This window comes from Lontra canadensis, unplaced genomic scaffold (genome assembly GCF_010015895.1).
Source record: "Lontra canadensis isolate GAN:19392208 unplaced genomic scaffold, GSC_riverotter_1.0 scaffold12, whole genome shotgun sequence".
NCBI classification, from domain to species: Eukaryota; Metazoa; Chordata; class Mammalia; order Carnivora; family Mustelidae; genus Lontra; species Lontra canadensis.
Window position 1 is genome coordinate 26,455,358 of NW_022631006.1, and position 17,281 is coordinate 26,472,638.

The window sequence follows — 17,281 nt, forward strand, 5'->3', positions numbered from 1 at the left end:
ATCGGGGGAGTGGTTAAGTATCCAATCATCTTGGATGAAATGCCAGTTTACCTCAGTTTTGCCAGTGAAAACCTCACCACAGTGCCCGAGAGCTGCAATACGTGAATGGAAACAGATTTTCACTAGAAAAGAGAGGTACAGGTGGTAGTGGGAATAGGATGAGTGTTCAAGTTCTTAGTGCCTGAGAAGTCAGTCCGTTTAACTGTTTGAATGAAATCCAAATAATGACAGGAAAATCTACACAAACATTAAAAAAATAAAAAGGATTCTCTCTCCTCTCTGCTAAGTCTTCCTCCTGGTTCTGCCACTTACTGGAGCAATCTCTTTAACCTCCCTGTGTTCTGATGTTCTCATCTGTAGAATGGGTAGCACCTGTCTCATAGGATGGTTGCAAAGATGGAGAGATGTCCTATAGGGTCGTGGGTCAGAATAACCTCCAGCACTTCCCAGTGTTAGCTCTTATGTCCCTGCTCTTGTGCCAGTTAGTCGGATGATAATTATGATTACCTTTAATGTACATTTTTCATTGCGAGTGAGTTTTCCTGTCTCGTGGTCACCCGTGTCCTGCTGAACACCATCCTCTCTCCTATCTGGTCTTTCTTAGAGGAGTATATGCTCTTCAGAGATGCTAGGGATTAGGTATCTGTGCTTTTTCCTAGGTTTCTGTCCTAAGGAGGAGGTCATAGAAATGTGGGTTTCTCCTGTACTCTTTCTGAACCTTGGGTTTTTAGCTTCACTGACTGGAAGTTTAAGAAACACTAAACTCTCCTTATTTGTTCTTAGGAGTCAATCAGTGATTTCTACTGGTATTATTCAGGGAAGGACATCATTGACGAATCTGGACAGCACAATTTTTCCAAAGCTCTGGCAGTCACGAAGCAGATTTTCAATTCTCTTACGGAATATATCCAGGTACGTGCTGCAGAGTGCAGGCTTGAGAACAGAGCATTTTTAATGCCCCCATATTCCGTTTTCCCTATGGAATAATAGGATGCCTTTATGGACTGTGCGTCCAGACCCGGCACTGACAATGTGGAGCCACGAATAGGAACCACGTAGAGAAGAGTATTTTGAGAGTACTACTCTCTAGAAGAAGCTACAGTTCATGGTCCTTCACTGTGACCTGTTCCTAGCATTGGCACACAGTCTTTGCATTTATCTAGTTACATTTTCCTTTCCCTCTTAGATTGAAAATTTTTGTGGGTGGAAAATTTCTTATTTGATCTAAAATTCTTCATTTCTAGCATGTGTGGCACACCCTAGCTACTCATTAAGCGTGAGGGGTCGAATGCACAATTGATAGAATGAAGGAATAAAGAGATAAATGATGTTGAGTCTTGGGATGAAGAACCTATAAGATCCTACGAATTTGTCAGAAATAAACTCTTCAGAAAAGAGTTTAGCAGCACATGAACTATGTCCAATGGCAGTCAAATTTAAAATGAATTTCCAGTTGAATATTTAGATCTCGCAGCATTCTTTCCATTTATAACAGTCTCTGGTCATTGCCTGCAGTGGTCTAATGACTGTGGAAAGGATGTACTCGGGCCTAATTTCCTATGAAGTCAGTAGCCATATCACAGTCCTCTGGGGTGTAGTAGGAGATTTTTTTAAAAACTATCTAATGAGTGCGCCAGCACACTCCAATCATATTTGTTTATTAAACACAAAACTAAGACTCAACTTGGAAGATTTTAAGGGAGAGAGCAATCCTTGTTTTACTCAAGGATTATAAGAACATGGAGACGGAACTGTAGAAACAGGTGACTGATCTGAAGTGTCACAGAATGTGAAATATCTGGGGAGGTCATTGAACAGATTTGACAAACTTTTCATTTGCTCTCTGGAGAAGCCATCCTAATCTTCAGAATTTCCCTCGGAGCACTTAACCCAAAGTAAAAAAAAGAAGCTTCTTTTTGGTGAACGTGAGTTTCTTACAACAACTTTTTTGTTCCAAAAAGAATCTAGAGTTTTCTAGGGATTAGACATCAAATGTACACGATCAGTGATTTTTTTTAAAAGATTTTATTTGTTTACTTGAGAGAGGGAGCGAGCACACAAGCCGGGGTGGGGGCAGAGTGAGCCTGATGTTGGTCTCAATCCCAGGATCCTGGGATCATGACCTGGGCCAAAGGCAGATGCTTAACCTACTGAGCTACCCAGGCGCCCCTCAAACAGTGATTTTTAAACAAGCTTACATGATTTAGGAAGTCAGGCACTACCTCTCATGCTGCCCTCTTTTGGGAATTCTGCCGACCCTTTTCTAGAACTTGAGGTGGTACCTGTGTTCTTTTCGGAAATCTACTATAGAAGATTGATTTGAGGATGAAACAAAATCTAAGGAAAAGTTAAGGATGAGAAGCATAGGCAGAACATGACAGAAGAATCTAAGGGTATAAGAAATATACAAAATGATCTCACTGAGGGGGTTGGGAATACGGTGCTAACCTAAGAAACTTTGGGAGTGAATACCGACTGAAAGACCAAAGGCAAAAGGAACTGTACATAAGCACTTTAGTTGCTAAAGCTTTTCCCCTAGGGATATGTGTTAATAATTCTGCAACCATTTTACACATATAATGGAAGTGAGCCGTTATTAAATGGCAGGAGCAAGGCTTCTCACTGTTGAATGGTTACAGATAAGCAAGAAGAAGCTAGATGGCCCACTGGCCCACATGGAAATGTGTTAGAGTTGGATACATAGGTCAGTATGCTAAATTCATGTTGGACTTGGTATTGATACAGATACTTACCTATGGAAACATTTCTAGATACTTTGCATACACATGGGTTAGTATAACCCACCCATATTTGCTGTCATGTCAGCTGAGAGGGCCTTAAAATAATGACATCACAGTAGCAGCAGGCACAACTAGCACCCAGATCAGTTTCTAATACCATTTTCCAATGAGAGGAACCAGACTTCTTAGAGAAAGGGCTTGTCCTAGTGCTGGGGCAGGAAATATGCAAGAAGACATGGAGAATCCCATATATAGCTCAAGGAAATGTGGGGGGTGGGACAGGAAGAGAGAGAGAAAGATGGGCCTATGTCCAAGGGACACAGGCCAGCTGAAAGAGCTCCCAGGGGCCAAAACTGGAACAATTTGAGTGACAAAATAGAGTAGTATTGTGTAATAACCCAGAGCATAAAATGAATATGTGGAGTACCTATTAAGTAAATGATTAAATAGGTAAGATTGAATAGACAAATCTCCCATGTGGAAGAATTCCAGATGATTTTTTTAAATGTTGATTCAATGTATAAAAATAGGAAAAGTTATTGGGGTGCCTGGGTGGCTCAGTGGGTTAAAGCCTCTGCCTTTGGCTCAGGTCATGATCCCAAGGTCCTGGGATCAAGCCCCGCATCGGGCTCTCTGCTCAGCGGGGAGCCTGCTTCCTCCTCTCTCTCTGCCTGCGTCTCCGCCTACTTGTGATCTCTGTCTGTCAAATAAATAAATAAAATCTTAAAAAAATATAGGAAAAGTTATCAAGATGAAAAATGGAAATGGGTAATGAAATCATCCCTCTAAGTTTAGCTTTCGGAAAGGGTAGAGATTATATTATACCTAAAGTTTAGGTTGATGATAAGAAAATCCTAAAGGTGGTTGAACATTAGGAACATATTTTTTAAAGATTTTATTTATTTGTCAGAGAGAGAATGAGAAAATACAAGCAGAGGGAGCAGCAGGCAGAGGGAGAGGGAGAAGCAGGCTCCCCGCTGAGCTGAGAGCCTGATGTGGGGCTTGATCCCAGAACCCTGGGATCATGACCTGAGCTGAAGGCAGATGCTTAACTGACCGAACCACCCAGGCACCCCTCAACATTAGGAATATTATTCACATTTTTTTATTTGAGTAGATAGCCATGGCACATAGCATTTTATGCATAGCTTTACCTGAAAACAGTAGGGTCTGCTTTTCAAATTGTGGAAGCCTGGAGTTCCTCGGAACCCCTCTGAGGCCGAGATGGAGGTGAGAGTGGGCTGGAGTATCCTTCAGTCCCATTTCAACCAGAGCATTTCACTCTTAAATAATATTCTTCTTTGTAGTATTTTATTTGAAGAACACATTCTCAAGCTAAAAGAAAATCTCTGAAAAACCACTGCACTGTGAAATTCCTGGTGGTTTTTCCTGGACCAGGTCCCTATGTTGGGGTGCAAAAAGTAACACCCTGGGAAAACAGTGAGCCACAAAATACATGACTTTTGGAAGGAGATATCTGCTAGTAGAAGCAGGTGTCCTGTGCACTGACTAGGGCAAGAGTCAGAGCAGCTCATGCTGAAGTAAGTCTCCATGAAATAAGGATGCCCTCCTCTCCATAGGGCCCTTGCCTTGGGAACCAGCAGAGCCTGGCTCACAGCAGGCTGTGGGATGCGGTGGTCGGCTTCCTCCATGTGTTTGCTAACATGCAGATGAAACTCTCTCAGGTACTGTGGCCCTTCCCCGCTGTGTCATTGGTGTGAAATGCAAAAATCACTCCCCACCCCTTGGTATTCCCCTGTGTCCACGTGGCTGTGTGGTCAAACGGCTGGACCAGCCATGCAAATGAGGTCTCACTTTTAAACCTGAGGGCTTCACTGGGTGACAGGAACAAATGCCTCCAGGGGTGTCCCAGACAGGCTTTTGCATGGATGCAGCTTCCTTCCTTGTGTCCCACCAACCTATCCTTTACATAATTGCCTCAACATTCGCTTTTTATGATGCTCATCCTTTTTGCTTCCTTGTCACTGTTGTGTCAGTTTCTGACAGTCTACCAGCCCTTTCTGGGTCTGTCAAATGTCTGCATGTCTCTGTAATTTGTATATCTCTTCTCTCACCTTGGCTTCCCCTCCCTCCCCATTGCTGCCTTTCCTTCTCACTCCCCATCTCTCTGGCAAGATGAATCAGAATCGCTCCGAGCACTTATTATGAACAAACAAATGGAGTGTATATAGTTGTCGATCGCCTCTCTCCATGGCAACACATGAGGGAGAATTTCAGGATGTGTTTCAGGCTGATTAGAGTAACATTTGCAGCATTAATTTAAGTAACGTGTATCTAAAATTTTCAAGGCTGTCACATCTGTCCCCTCTCTTCTGGAATGTGCTATTTAACCCTTTCATTTTTCCCCTTTTGACTCTGGCCTTATGGGAGGAGAGAGTTCTTGGGAGCGCTGCTCATTTGGCGGTAACACGTCCACTCCTGTGTCAGCCCAGCCGGGCCGGTGTGGTGCGGAGGCTCTGGAGACAGGAGCCTGGCCCTGCTTCCTTCTTTGCTGGTGACTTTCAAGAGTCACTCCCCCTTCCTGGTTTTTGGGTCCATCGTCTGTGAACTATTGGGAATTAGGATAGACGATCTGAGGTCTCTTCCAGCTCTTCATATTCTCTCCCCTGTATATTCCATGTGTAGCTCTGACCCACGCCGGAGGGGGTCAGTCCCCCTGAAAGCTGAGAGACTTGACAAAACTGTGTTTGTGAGAGAGAGTGTCTGTACAAGAAGTGTGGCCCAGAACACACTTTTAAATCTTACCCTCAGATTGCCCACCTCAGATCATCCAAGGGTTGTTTTTCCTTCTGTGACATTGAGTTTAAAACAGAGAGCGAACTTAGCAATGCCCTGTCTGCAAGGCTGAAGTGAAAACCAGACAGACTAGCAGCAAAAGCAGAGGAATAGCCTCAATTCTATAATATATTAAGGGACAGTGGCACCCAGATCACCACCAGCTAGAATCAGGAGACCCTAACCCAGAAAGAAAGGAGAACGCACTTGATGATTATAACTTTGATACCTTAATTGGATTGCAGTAGTATTCCCCAAAAGCTCACATGATCATTCTCCGTATACAGAAAACAACATGAAGTAGTAGAAATACCTAATGGTTCTTTGGTGGATTGGGTTGTTCAATAGCTTTGGACAACAAGTGGTGTGTCTGCCATATTGTACTAATAAAAGGGAAACTAAAGAAGCTCTCTTGGATAATTCCGGCCACAGCGAGTCTCCCCCATGCTACAAACAGTGGATGATACGATGTCCACAGGCACAATGGACACGACCTTCACCTAACCTTTCCAGAGCAGGCTCTTCTTGCTCACTGCCCTATACTTTGCTGAGGGATCAGATAGCTCAGGGGTATCTCCTGTTTCTGTTCTAGGATTCCAGTCAGATCGAGCTGCTGAAGGAACTCTTGGATCTCCTTCAGGACATGGTGGTGATGCTTCTGTCCCTTCTGGAAGGTTGGGCTGTTTGGTATAACTAGGCATTCACACAACTGTAATTGGTCTGAGCACTAACCGTACTAATCATGCAGATTATCCTTCTGGCAGGTCATTGATGCCATATGACTTTGGTTAGAAAGCCAAATTTTCAGAAGCAAAAAATGAGTGAGGGGCACATGGTCTGATGGACAAAGCCTGAAACCAACTCATTTTATGTTAATAGGAAAGCCAGAATGAACTGGGGAAAACCTCCAAGCTTTGCTCTTCCCTATCCTCTCCCTCTCCCCATTGCTTTTCAGTACATCTGGCTGCCAGTGTGTATGCCAGCCATCTAGTTGGGCACCCTCCTAGGTCTAAGGGGATAAGGGGGGCACCACTTATCCCTATGTGTCCCCAGTAATCTGGTAATGAAACCACTTCCCAGGCCCCAGTCCAGATAAAAGGCACTGGTGTGGCCATCTCCTTCTTCCCTTTGTTTCTTTCCCCCTTGGCTCCTAGTGGTGTAGTCTTTATGGCTTGCTGCTCCCTCCTACCCATTTCAAACCATCACGGTCAGAAAAGAGCCACCTGATTGGGCATACAAATTTCCTAAAAAATAGCTACCTGACCAGTTACATGATGACTTGGGTTTATTTATATATTTGTATGTCTTTTTGAACCTGCCTCACAGGGAATGTGGTAAATGGAACTATTGGCAAGCAGATGGTTGACACACTGGTAGAATCATCTACCAATGTAGAAATGATCTTGAAATTCTTTGACATGTTCTTGAAACTTAAAGACCTAACCAGCTCAGACACCTTCAAAGAATATGACCCAGATGGTAAAGGGATTATCTCTAAAAAAGAGTTCCAAAAGGCCATGGAAGGGCAGAAACAGTACACACAGTCAGAGATTGACTTTCTCCTTTCGTGCGCAGAAGCTGATGAGAATGATATGTTTAATTACATTGATTTTGTAGACCGGTTCCATGAGCCGGCCAAGGACATAGGGTTTAATGTGGCAGTGTTACTGACCAATCTCTCCGAACATATGCCAAATGATTCTCGCCTTAAGTGTCTGTTGGACCCAGCAGGAAGTGTACTAAATTACTTTGAACCATACCTGGGACGAATTGAGATCATGGGCGGGGCCAAGAAAATTGAGCGTGTTTATTTCGAGATCAGTGAATCCAGTCGAACTCAGTGGGAGAAGCCCCAAGTGAAGGAATCGAAGAGGCAGTTCATCTTTGATGTGGTCAATGAAGGGGGAGAGCAAGAAAAGATGGAACTGTTTGTGAACTTCTGTGAGGATACCATCTTTGAAATGCAGTTAGCCTCTCAGATCTCCGAATCTGACTCAGCTGAGAGGCCCGACGAGGAGGAGGAAGAAGATGAAGATTCATCTTATGTGTTAGAAATTGAGGGTGAAGAGGAGGATGACAATTCTTTCGAGTCAGCCTCTGCGTTTGCCATGGCCTGTGTCTCAGTGAAGAGAAACGTTGCCAACTTCCTGAAGAAGGCAACCCTGAAGAACCTCCGGAAGCAGTACAGGAAGGTGAAAAAGATGACCGTGAAGGAGCTGGTAAAGGTGTTCTTCTCTTTCTTCTGGATGTTGTTTGTGGGGCTCTTCCGGTTGTTCTTCACCATATTGGGAGGAATCTTCCAGATCCTCTGGAACACAGTGTTTGGAGGGGGGCTCGTGGAAGGGGCAAAGAACATCAGAGTGACCAAGATCCTGGGTGACATGCCTGACCCCACCCAGTTTGGTATCCATGACGATGCTCTGGATGCTGAGCGGGTAGAGGTGACTGAGCCAGGGGTTCCACCCGAACTAATTCACTTCGTGAAGGGTGAGAAGGGAGATGCAGATATTATGTCAGATCTCTTTGGATTCCACCCGAAGAAAGAAGGCGGCTTAAAGCATGGGCCTGAAGGGGGTTTGGGTGACCTCTCTGAGATTATTGGCAAGGATGAACCCCCTACACTAGAGAGTACTGTCCGGAAGAAAAGGAAAGCACAGGTAAGCACAAGTCGTTTCTGTCATCTTTTCTCTATGCCCAGAAATAGACTTGCAGTCACTTCTGATGCTGGCTCCCTAGGCGCCAACACTATATTAGTTACCAGCTCTTCTGTCCCTGATCTTGCACTTCTCTGCCATGTCTGGGAAAGAGCAACACTCAGATGGTTGTCATGGAGTCTAGCTGCTGAGCGATCTTCAGGTTACATTGTGGAGGCCAAATCTGATGGTCTTCCAAGACTTCATCAGAAGGTTAGTTCTCGTGATGCATGGGTTCTGTGAGTGAACAGAAAGCACAGAACACCAGGGAGAGGTTTCCTTCACTAGCCAAATGAGAGTGCTCCTATCAAACCTTCCGTCAGCCAAAATGGCATAAAACAAAGAAGCATTTATCATTTCATAAAGGTAAAAATCCTCTCTGGATTTCTTGCAGATAGCATGGACAGGTCCTGATGGGGGGCTTTCATAAGAAAAGCAAAGTGGCATGAAGCAGACTTTCAGAGAGTGGGAGAAACCTAGAAAGCGTATGGGGAGACCTTTCCTTTGAGACCGTTCTTCTCCAGTGTCCCAAGTGGTCCAGATGATATCATTTCACCCAGCATTATGCTTGGAACATTTCCTTCTTGAGATGTACTCACTATCCAATTTGGGCTTTGAGTCAGTTGACTAGATTAAGGGAATAACAGTAATCCAGAACCCCTTGGTCATGGAAAGTTCTGTGTGTTCCCCTCCATGGAAACATCTAACTCCCTGCATCATTCTAGCATCAAAGAGAATATGGAGAGGATTGTAAAGACATCAGAGACCAAAGACGAATTTTATTCATTCACTTCATTAATATTTATTGAATAGTTAATATGTGCTTCCCACTGTTTGGGGCTCTGAGAAGATAGTGGTGAGTGAGAAGTGCATTGTCCCTGTAATTTAGTGGAAGAAAAATAGCCATTGCAGAAGTTCATACAAGCATGAAGAATGTTAAGAAGGAAAAATGCCAGGTAAAGGAAATGCAGAGGAGGGAACACTCACCTAATTTTGGAGAGTCTGGGATGGAAGCAGCAGAACCATAGGCCTTCTTGCGATATGAATTTATTTACTCTGTTTTGCTCCCTGATGTAGCTCCAGGTGCCAGACAGAGTTTGATACATAATAGGGACTCATTCAAGGCCTAATACATACCTTGCTGTATTCCTAGGATCCACGGAAATACATTGGTTAACAAGAGAGACATGCTTTTGCTTTACTAGATCTCAGCAAATTAATAAGATAATAACCATTTGTGACACGTGCTGAAAGAAATGAACAAGGCCATGTGTTACAAAATGAGTATGGGCCCTACTATGAATAGGATAGTTCAAGAGACTTCCGAAAATGTGTCACCTGAACCAAGTCCTGAAGTATGGCAGGCACAGGAAAGACCAGGGCAGTCATACTCCAGGGAGAAGAGTGGCTTGTGCAAAGATCTTGGTGCAGGGAAGGATTTGGAATATGCCAGGAAAGAAAATGAGGTCTGGCTGTTTAGGTGTAGGAGGTAACAAGTCAAGTGGTATAAGAGAAGGATGGAGAAAAAGGCCATGATCACATAGGCCTTGTAGACCTCACTGAGGACCTTGAATTTTATTCTAATTAAATTAGTGGTCATCAGTCAGAGGGATTGGGGTAGTAGGTAAGAAAATTGAAGACAAGGCAGGAATTCTGTCTGGTGGAAGCAGGTTGTGGATTGGTCCCATCCCTCCCTGACCCCGTGGGCTGTTGGGACAGTGCCGTGGGGTCCTAGCCCAAGTTTTCTCTGGGAGTTGAATAATAGCAGGGCAACTGAGTTTTTAAGTTTGCAATCTTTGCATTGGCCTTTCTCTGGAGAAATGGATTGCAAACCATTTTCGTGGCTGATCCACTTACATCCCATGATCCTGAGGAAAGCAGAGGCATTCTGAAGAGAGAAAGCCACGAGGATGTGTGACAAGGAGATGAAAATGGCCAGTGCTGTATATGAAGAGACCGTGATCTCTTCAAGTTGAGGAAAATTTGACTGATTGTTATTTTTGTCCAGGCAGCTGAGATGAAAGCAGCACATGAAGCAGAAGGGAAAGTGGAGCCCGAGAAGACAGAGTAAGTTCTTGGTAGCTTTGGCTACTTCCAACCCTACAGCAGGTCGTTCTAGATGACATCTCCTGTTGTATTGCTGTGCTAACTAGAAATCTTGATCTCTGTTACTACAAGAAACAGGTACTATGCAGGCCCTGGACATACTTCTTTTTACCCCAGCTATCCAATAAGCATACTCCATTACTCATGTTAACCTTGTCCTGGCACTAGAAGAGCAGAACTTCTCAATCTGGCCAAACAAATGATTGAACACCCACACTTAGCAACTTCATATAATGGTGGTGGTGGTGTTTTCTAGTATAGTGAATGCATATTACACGCTGCAGTCTATGCTAAGGTCTTTTTTGGTTTGTTTTTAGAGAGCACAAATCGGGGGGGAGGGGCAAAGGGAGAGGGAAAGACTCTCAAGCAGACTCCCCATGGAGCGTGGAGCATGACGTGTGGCCCCATCTCACAAGCCTGAGATCACGACCTGAGCTAAAATCAGGAGTTGGCCACTTAACAGACTGAGCCACCTAGGTGGCTCACTTTCAAGTCTGACCACAAGCTTAGAAGAATAGGTACTATTACTAATTCCAGCAATCTTTAAAATCAAGGACAACTTTTCTGAAGGGGAAAAAAAAATTTTGTTTATCCCCCTATCAGAAGAGGACTACAAGCACATTTACAACGGACGGCCCCCAACGACCACAGCTCCTCAGAGCAGCATCGCTCATTAAGGGTGGAGCTGGCGTCCAGCCACCATGGGGTAATACAGATGCTCCAGGAATAATGACAAAATTTCTTTTTAATTTAGTCTCCCTCTCTGGGCCAGGCCTCCCGCTGCCCTTCTGTGCTGATGGGGCTCTTGTTCCTGCAGCCTGGAAGACGGGGAGAAAGAGGATACGGCCAAAGAGGAAGAGCAGGCCGAGGCCCTGTGGGCAGATGTGACAAAGAAGAAGAAGCGACGGCGCGGCCAGAAAGTCGAGAAGCCTGAAGCCTTCATGGCTAATTTCTTCAAAGGGCTGGAAATCTATCAGACCAAGTTACTGGTAAGCGCTCCCGCCCTGCCCTCCTCCTGGCTCAGACCTCAGCCGAGTGGCCACATTCCATTTCACCGTTCTGGTCCTTAACACTTCTTCCTCTTTCTCATTGCTCTTCCTTCCTCTTCTCCTTCATCTGTCTGGTCCTTGTGTGGGGGAGGAAAAGGAGAAGAGGGTAACTTGGGCAAAGCCAGGTGCTCTAGCACCCCCACCCAGCCTGGAATGCCCTGTGCTATCCACAGCAGGGTGCAGATACCTCCTTCTAGAAGATTCTTCCTGTGTCATGTGCAGACATGGAGGATCGTAGTCCAAAGTTCAGAAGTAGTTGGGTCATCTGGGATGCACAAAGAATGTGGTTATATTAGGTTCTCCTATTCCTCCTCAAAAGTTATTCCATATGTAGTCAGCTCTCAGCATAGCTCGTGATGTCCTTTCTCTGACACATTGCCCAGTGAGGGATAGTTGCTGATGGCCAGGACACCACCAAGGGGAGCACCCCCTCCACAGAGAGCCTGAGAGCTTTCTACCATTCCCGTCCGCAAGGGCTGGATTTTCTGGGGAAGATGGCAGTGGGAATACTGCCCCTTGAGAAGACAAAGGCAGAGGCTTACAAAGGGACTTACAAAGACTTACAAAGGGACAAGGACTCTAGGCCACAGACTGGCCACCTCCTGGCTGGGAGCTACAGGGCTCTACAGTGGGCCTCAATACTCGTAATTTCTGCGTGGAATGCTCACATACACACACAGATACACACACACACACACACCCCTTCACAGCAGCATTTTAATCCTTTGGGGCGGCACGTTTAGACATTTAGTTCCCCGAGGGGTAACCCAGAGCAGGATTCCCTTAAGCATCATTCTCAGCAATTTTTTTTCATCAATGTCCCTGGTTCCTCCCCAAATACAACATAAGTCCAGGGTTACCAATGAGTAGGACTTGTTCTGTCTACATTTCTAACCAGACAAGGTCTTCTGTTTGAGGGAAGGAAGTTCTCTTTCCCTTCTAAAGCTCTTCTACTCCTGCCTGTCCTTTCCTTTCCAGCATTACCTGGCCAGGAATTTCTACAACCTGAGGTTCCTCGCTCTGTTTGTAGCCTTCGCGATCAACTTCATCCTACTCTTTTATAAGGTGATACCACATTCAGGGAGGATTTGCGAAATAGACGGTATTCTTTTTTTTAAATCCTAATAGAATGTGTGCTCTTAATTAGAAGAAAAATGCTAACATCTAAGGAAATTTCTAAGACACTGGCTTCTAAAGGGATATGGTTTTTAGCAGCACAGAGAATGGCGACACCACTTGCCTGGGAATCCAGTTCCGGCACTGTTTCCAGAGTTCAGGCTTACCCTAGTCACTATGTCATAAACTCTCCAAATGTGTGTTGGGTACTTCATGTGTGCTGGACCCTACAATGTGATGTATCTCAAAATGAGTAATAAATATAGTTCTTTCCTTAAAGGATAAGGTAAGAGAAAGCCATTATCGTTGGCCTATAGGTTAGAACCATTATGAGGGAAGAATTAACCACAGATTGTTTTTGGATATGAGAAAAGAAGAACTAACCAGGATAAATAAAGATTTTGAACATTGGTAAATGGGTCTCATAGACCATAGGCACCTAATAAATGTCAGTGGAATGAATTAATGAATGATAGGTCCTGGATTCTTGACATTGTCGTTAACTGGCTGTCCTAACTTTTCCCTCTCTCCCTTTCTATCTAAAACCATCAGTCTAACTTTTTTAAAGCCAACTTTTATGTACACCAGCCCTCCCCTAGGTTGAACAGTAATGGCGTTCTGTTGCCTGGAGAGGAGAACTAGAAGTCCACAGGGGGGTGTGGCAGAGCTTGGCTTTCCCCTTACTGAGGTTGAAGGGACCGCAGACAGTGATCCAGGCACAGAGAGCCCGTGGGAGGTGGAACCAGGGCGACAGCCTCACAGGGGGAGAGCCTCATAGGCATAAATCTAGGCGTCACCTGTGTCCGGATGGCTGATGAAGCCACGAATGTCAAAGGTGTCTAAAAAAGAATGGAAGATGTCGAGTGTGTGTGTGTGTGTGTGTGTGTGTGTGTGTGTGCATGTGTGCACACGTGCGTGCACATGTGTGTGTTGGTGTCTCAGCCTCCTCCCAGGCCATTGTATTTCAGAAATTACCTTCCATGGCCTAGGGATCCTCACATAGGTAGTACAGCGTTCCTTACTTTGAATTTTTTTTTCTTTTTTTGGAGAGATCGTCTTTGTCTCTTAAAAATTTTGTTCGTAGTTAAGAGAAATACTGGAGATTCCTAGGAAGAAGTTCCATAAAAGCTCATTCTCTCAGCAGGTAATGCTGCGTCCCTAGTCTGTGCAGCAGGTGCTAGCATGCTAAATGATGGGGGAGAGCCAGTGGCAGAGGCCCTCTCTGATGTTGATAAGAGAGTGTGTGTCTTGGGCCAGGTCACCGAGGAACCTGTAGAAGAAGAGACGGAAGATGTTGCAAACCTGTGGAATTCCTTTACCGATGAGGAAGAGGAAGAAGCGATGGTGTTCTTTGTCCTGCAGGAGAGCACTGGGTACATGGCACCCGCATTGCGGGCCTTGGCCATTATCCACACCGTCATCTCTTTGGTCTGTGTGGTGGGCTATTACTGCCTGAAGGTGAGTCATAGGCCGCTCTGAATCTAGCCAGACTCCTTGGGGAAGACACATCATTTCGAACCCAGCCAGGCCTTTGTTCTCCAGGACTGTGCTGGTGGGCTGGGGCTCATGGAGTGGCTGAGAACTGCAGACTCTGGCCACACCTGGAGCCTTTTAGAATCTGCAACTCAGCATGCCTCCTGGGGGATCTGTGTTCACACCCATTTGAGAAGCCTTGCTCTGGGAGTCCCTTTTCAGGCACTTCCTGTTGAGTTTCGTGGAACTAGCATCGCCAGGCTAAGTCACACATGGAGCTAGTAATGAGAGCTGCTTCTGATCTGTGAACTTCAGTTAGAATTTTTACAGAAATGCTTTTCACCTTTGAAGTGTTAGGTTTCAACTACTCAAGATAGCAGACGAAAACTTACTGATGAATTACCATTTCAGTTACCTAGTGCTCTGTAACAGATTGCTCCCCAAAACTTAGTGGCTTAAAACGACAATCATTTTCATTCTCTGGCTTGACTGGGCACATCTGAGCAGTCCCTCCGCTCTGCGTGAAGGCAGCCATGTCAGCCACCATCTGTCAGTTCAGCTGGGCTGGACTGTCCAGGACGGCATTCTCTCGTGCCTGGAACGTTGGCAAGGGAACAAACAGCTGGAAGGCTGGGCTCAGCCAGGGCTCTCTGTGAAGACTCAGGGCATCTCTGAGTCACAGGGGCAGCCCAGACTCATTGCTGCAAAGGGGGTGTAGAGGGGGGCGGCACACAAGGGCATGAATATCAGGAGACTTAGTTCACTGGGGCCGTCTTCACAAACCACTACAGTTTTAGGAATCTTCATATATTTGTATGAAGCCCTCTATTCTATTTTTGGTGTTCTAAATCCAGTTCTGCTGCTACTAGACCACATCTTTTTTCTCATTACTTTTTTTTCTTCTCTTGATTGGAAGTTTCCTTGGCCATACACCGCGCCATCTTCTCCCTGGGAAGAGTCCACAACATGTATTCCTATCCTTGTGGCCGTCACTTCCCCCGGTGAACTAGAGTATCCTGCGGGAAGTCTAGCTACCCCACTGGGGGGACCACGTGCCCTGACCCATGCTAAGGACTCCTTTGTAATGATGAAAGCACAGAGTCCAGAGCGACGCTGCCTGGGTGGGACTCCTAGCTCTGCCACTAACCTCCCCGTTCCTCTGATTCCTCATCTGTAAAAATGAGTGCTATAATCATAACACCAACTCCTAAAAGTTGCTGGAAGTGTTAAATGAATTACTGTGTGTAACGGGACTCAGAATCCCAAACATCGTAACCACGAGAGCATGTTGGTGGTTTTCCTTAGTCTGGCATCCTGGACTTGTTCGCTTATTGGCTTGTTGGCTTCAGTACAGATACACCGGCTACCTAGAGAAACAGAAGGTAAACACTACCTTGGGAATAAAGACATGGAGGTCCTCCTAACAAGAGTGTATAAACCCTTAGAAGATTGAAGGGGGAATGCTTCGAATCCCAGAGATGAGTACTGCTCCAGTCCTTGGTAGTATTATTATTATTATTATTCAGAATCTTCTCCGAGTACAGCAGACCTTAGTCAGAGTGGCTTTACCTTTGCTTTCCCTCCTACATCATCCATTAGTGAGGAGCAATCATTGATTCCTTGCAGTGTGCAAATGCCTATTATTAGCCTTTGCCATCTTCCTGTCATTAGTCTTTTATCTTCTTGGTGGTGTTTTGTCATTTTAAAGAAAAAAAGGGCAAGAAGTAACTTCACAAATGATTATCTAAATTTTGTCCTTTTTTTCTTGGAAATTAAGAAATAGTGTGGGGCCTATGGATATCATGAGCTTTAAGAAAGAGTTACTGGAAGAAACTGTTTGGAGACCCAGCCCTGAGGGATGTTGCCATGTACCCAGTGGATTTCCAGCCACGTGACAGGCCCCGGCTCTGTCTGCCATTAAGCTCTCCTGGCTAGAGGAGTGCTGGCTACTGACTTCCTGGGATTTTAGTAGTCTCCTCTGACCTCACTAACTTTGTCCCTTGTTTGAAGCATGTGAGTTTGGTGATAGTTGGAGCAAGGAGATTACTTTCCCCTCCTTCTCTGTGTACCTTTTTGCTGTTAGGTCATCAGAGCCATGCCACCATCTCTAGGCTAAAATGACAGTGACAACTGGAAGAGAATGGGGAGTGATAGTCAGGAACCAGTAAATATGCTGCTCTCAGGAAGAAGACTTCAATACTGAAAGAGCGTACAGAGCCCAGTGAATCCTCTCCTCCTAGCTAGCAAACCATGTTTCATCAACCAAACATCAGTACCATGACATGAATATGACTATAGCCATTGAAGGGGGCTGGAATATGCCATGGTATTTCTGTGGCTGACCAATTCACTCTAGAACAGTTCATTTTCTTTCTAAATCTTGGTTCGACTACAGTCTAGGAATCCTAGAGGACCTAACTCATTTGGCCTAGGGACTGGTCTAAATATGGCCTTCTCCCCAGGATGGGTCAAGGAGTCTGGTTTGTATTACTATCAGCTATTTAATACAAAGCTTGAAGGGTGGCCCAAATGAAACAGCTTATTGGAGAGGGAGGCATATTAGCCAAAGGAGTGAGAAGAGATTTATTTGACTTTAGATCTACAGCAAGGCACCCAAAGAATCCTACTGCAAAGAAATTACTGCCTCAGGCACACCCAGCTGGCTCAGTCAGAGGAGCATGTGGCTCCTGATCTCAGCATCATGAGTTCAAGCCCCAGGTTGGGCATAGAGATTACTAACTAAAAAATATAAACTTAAGAGAGAGAGGGTGAGAGAAAGAGAGATCACCGCCCTGAAGTTGGAAAGACTAATTTGTGGGGAATTCTTAGGAGAGGGTGCTGTCATCTGAAAGCCTTCTCTAGTAACCAGTGTCTTCCCACTCTTAGGTCCCTCTGGTGGTATTCAAAAGGGAAAAAGAAATTGCCAGGAAGCTGGAGTTTGATGGCCTATATATCACTGAACAGCCATCTGAAGATGACATCAAGGGGCAGTGGGACCGCCTGGTAATCAACACACCGTAAGTTTCTCCCTCCCCTCCAACCTGAAAAGGAAAAGGATCTGTAGTGTAAATAGAATGAAATGTTCTTAAGCAGCCTTAGAGACTGATTAATAGAAAGCTTTTTGGGGGGAGGGGTTTTCTAGGACTTTTTTTCTCCACTGCCTTCCTAGTAAAATAGCCTGTTCCCCCTCAAACCCTTGTGTATGTCTCTATGCATTTAATGGGGGACAGAAGATGTGATCAGGGAGTGCTGAGCATATTTAATTAAGACCAGATGGTCCAAGACAGTATGATTTAGTTTTCCGTGT

General features: G+C 45.1%; 1 protein-coding gene across 1 annotated transcript in view; it reads left to right on the forward strand.

Annotated features, from left to right (window-relative positions):
- RYR3 (ryanodine receptor 3) overlaps window positions 1-17,281 on the forward strand; it is a 499,651-nt gene that overhangs the window by 466,999 nt on the left and 15,371 nt on the right. The window contains exons 86-94 of the mRNA XM_032856920.1: window positions 784-912; window positions 4,322-4,426; window positions 6,130-6,211; window positions 6,864-8,194; window positions 10,239-10,297; window positions 11,154-11,325; window positions 12,364-12,450; window positions 13,759-13,959; window positions 16,861-16,991. Coding sequence (XP_032712811.1) covers window positions 784-912; window positions 4,322-4,426; window positions 6,130-6,211; window positions 6,864-8,194; window positions 10,239-10,297; window positions 11,154-11,325; window positions 12,364-12,450; window positions 13,759-13,959; window positions 16,861-16,991 — 2,297 coding nt within the window. The remainder of the gene's footprint in view (window positions 1-783; window positions 913-4,321; window positions 4,427-6,129; window positions 6,212-6,863; window positions 8,195-10,238; window positions 10,298-11,153; window positions 11,326-12,363; window positions 12,451-13,758; window positions 13,960-16,860; window positions 16,992-17,281) is intronic.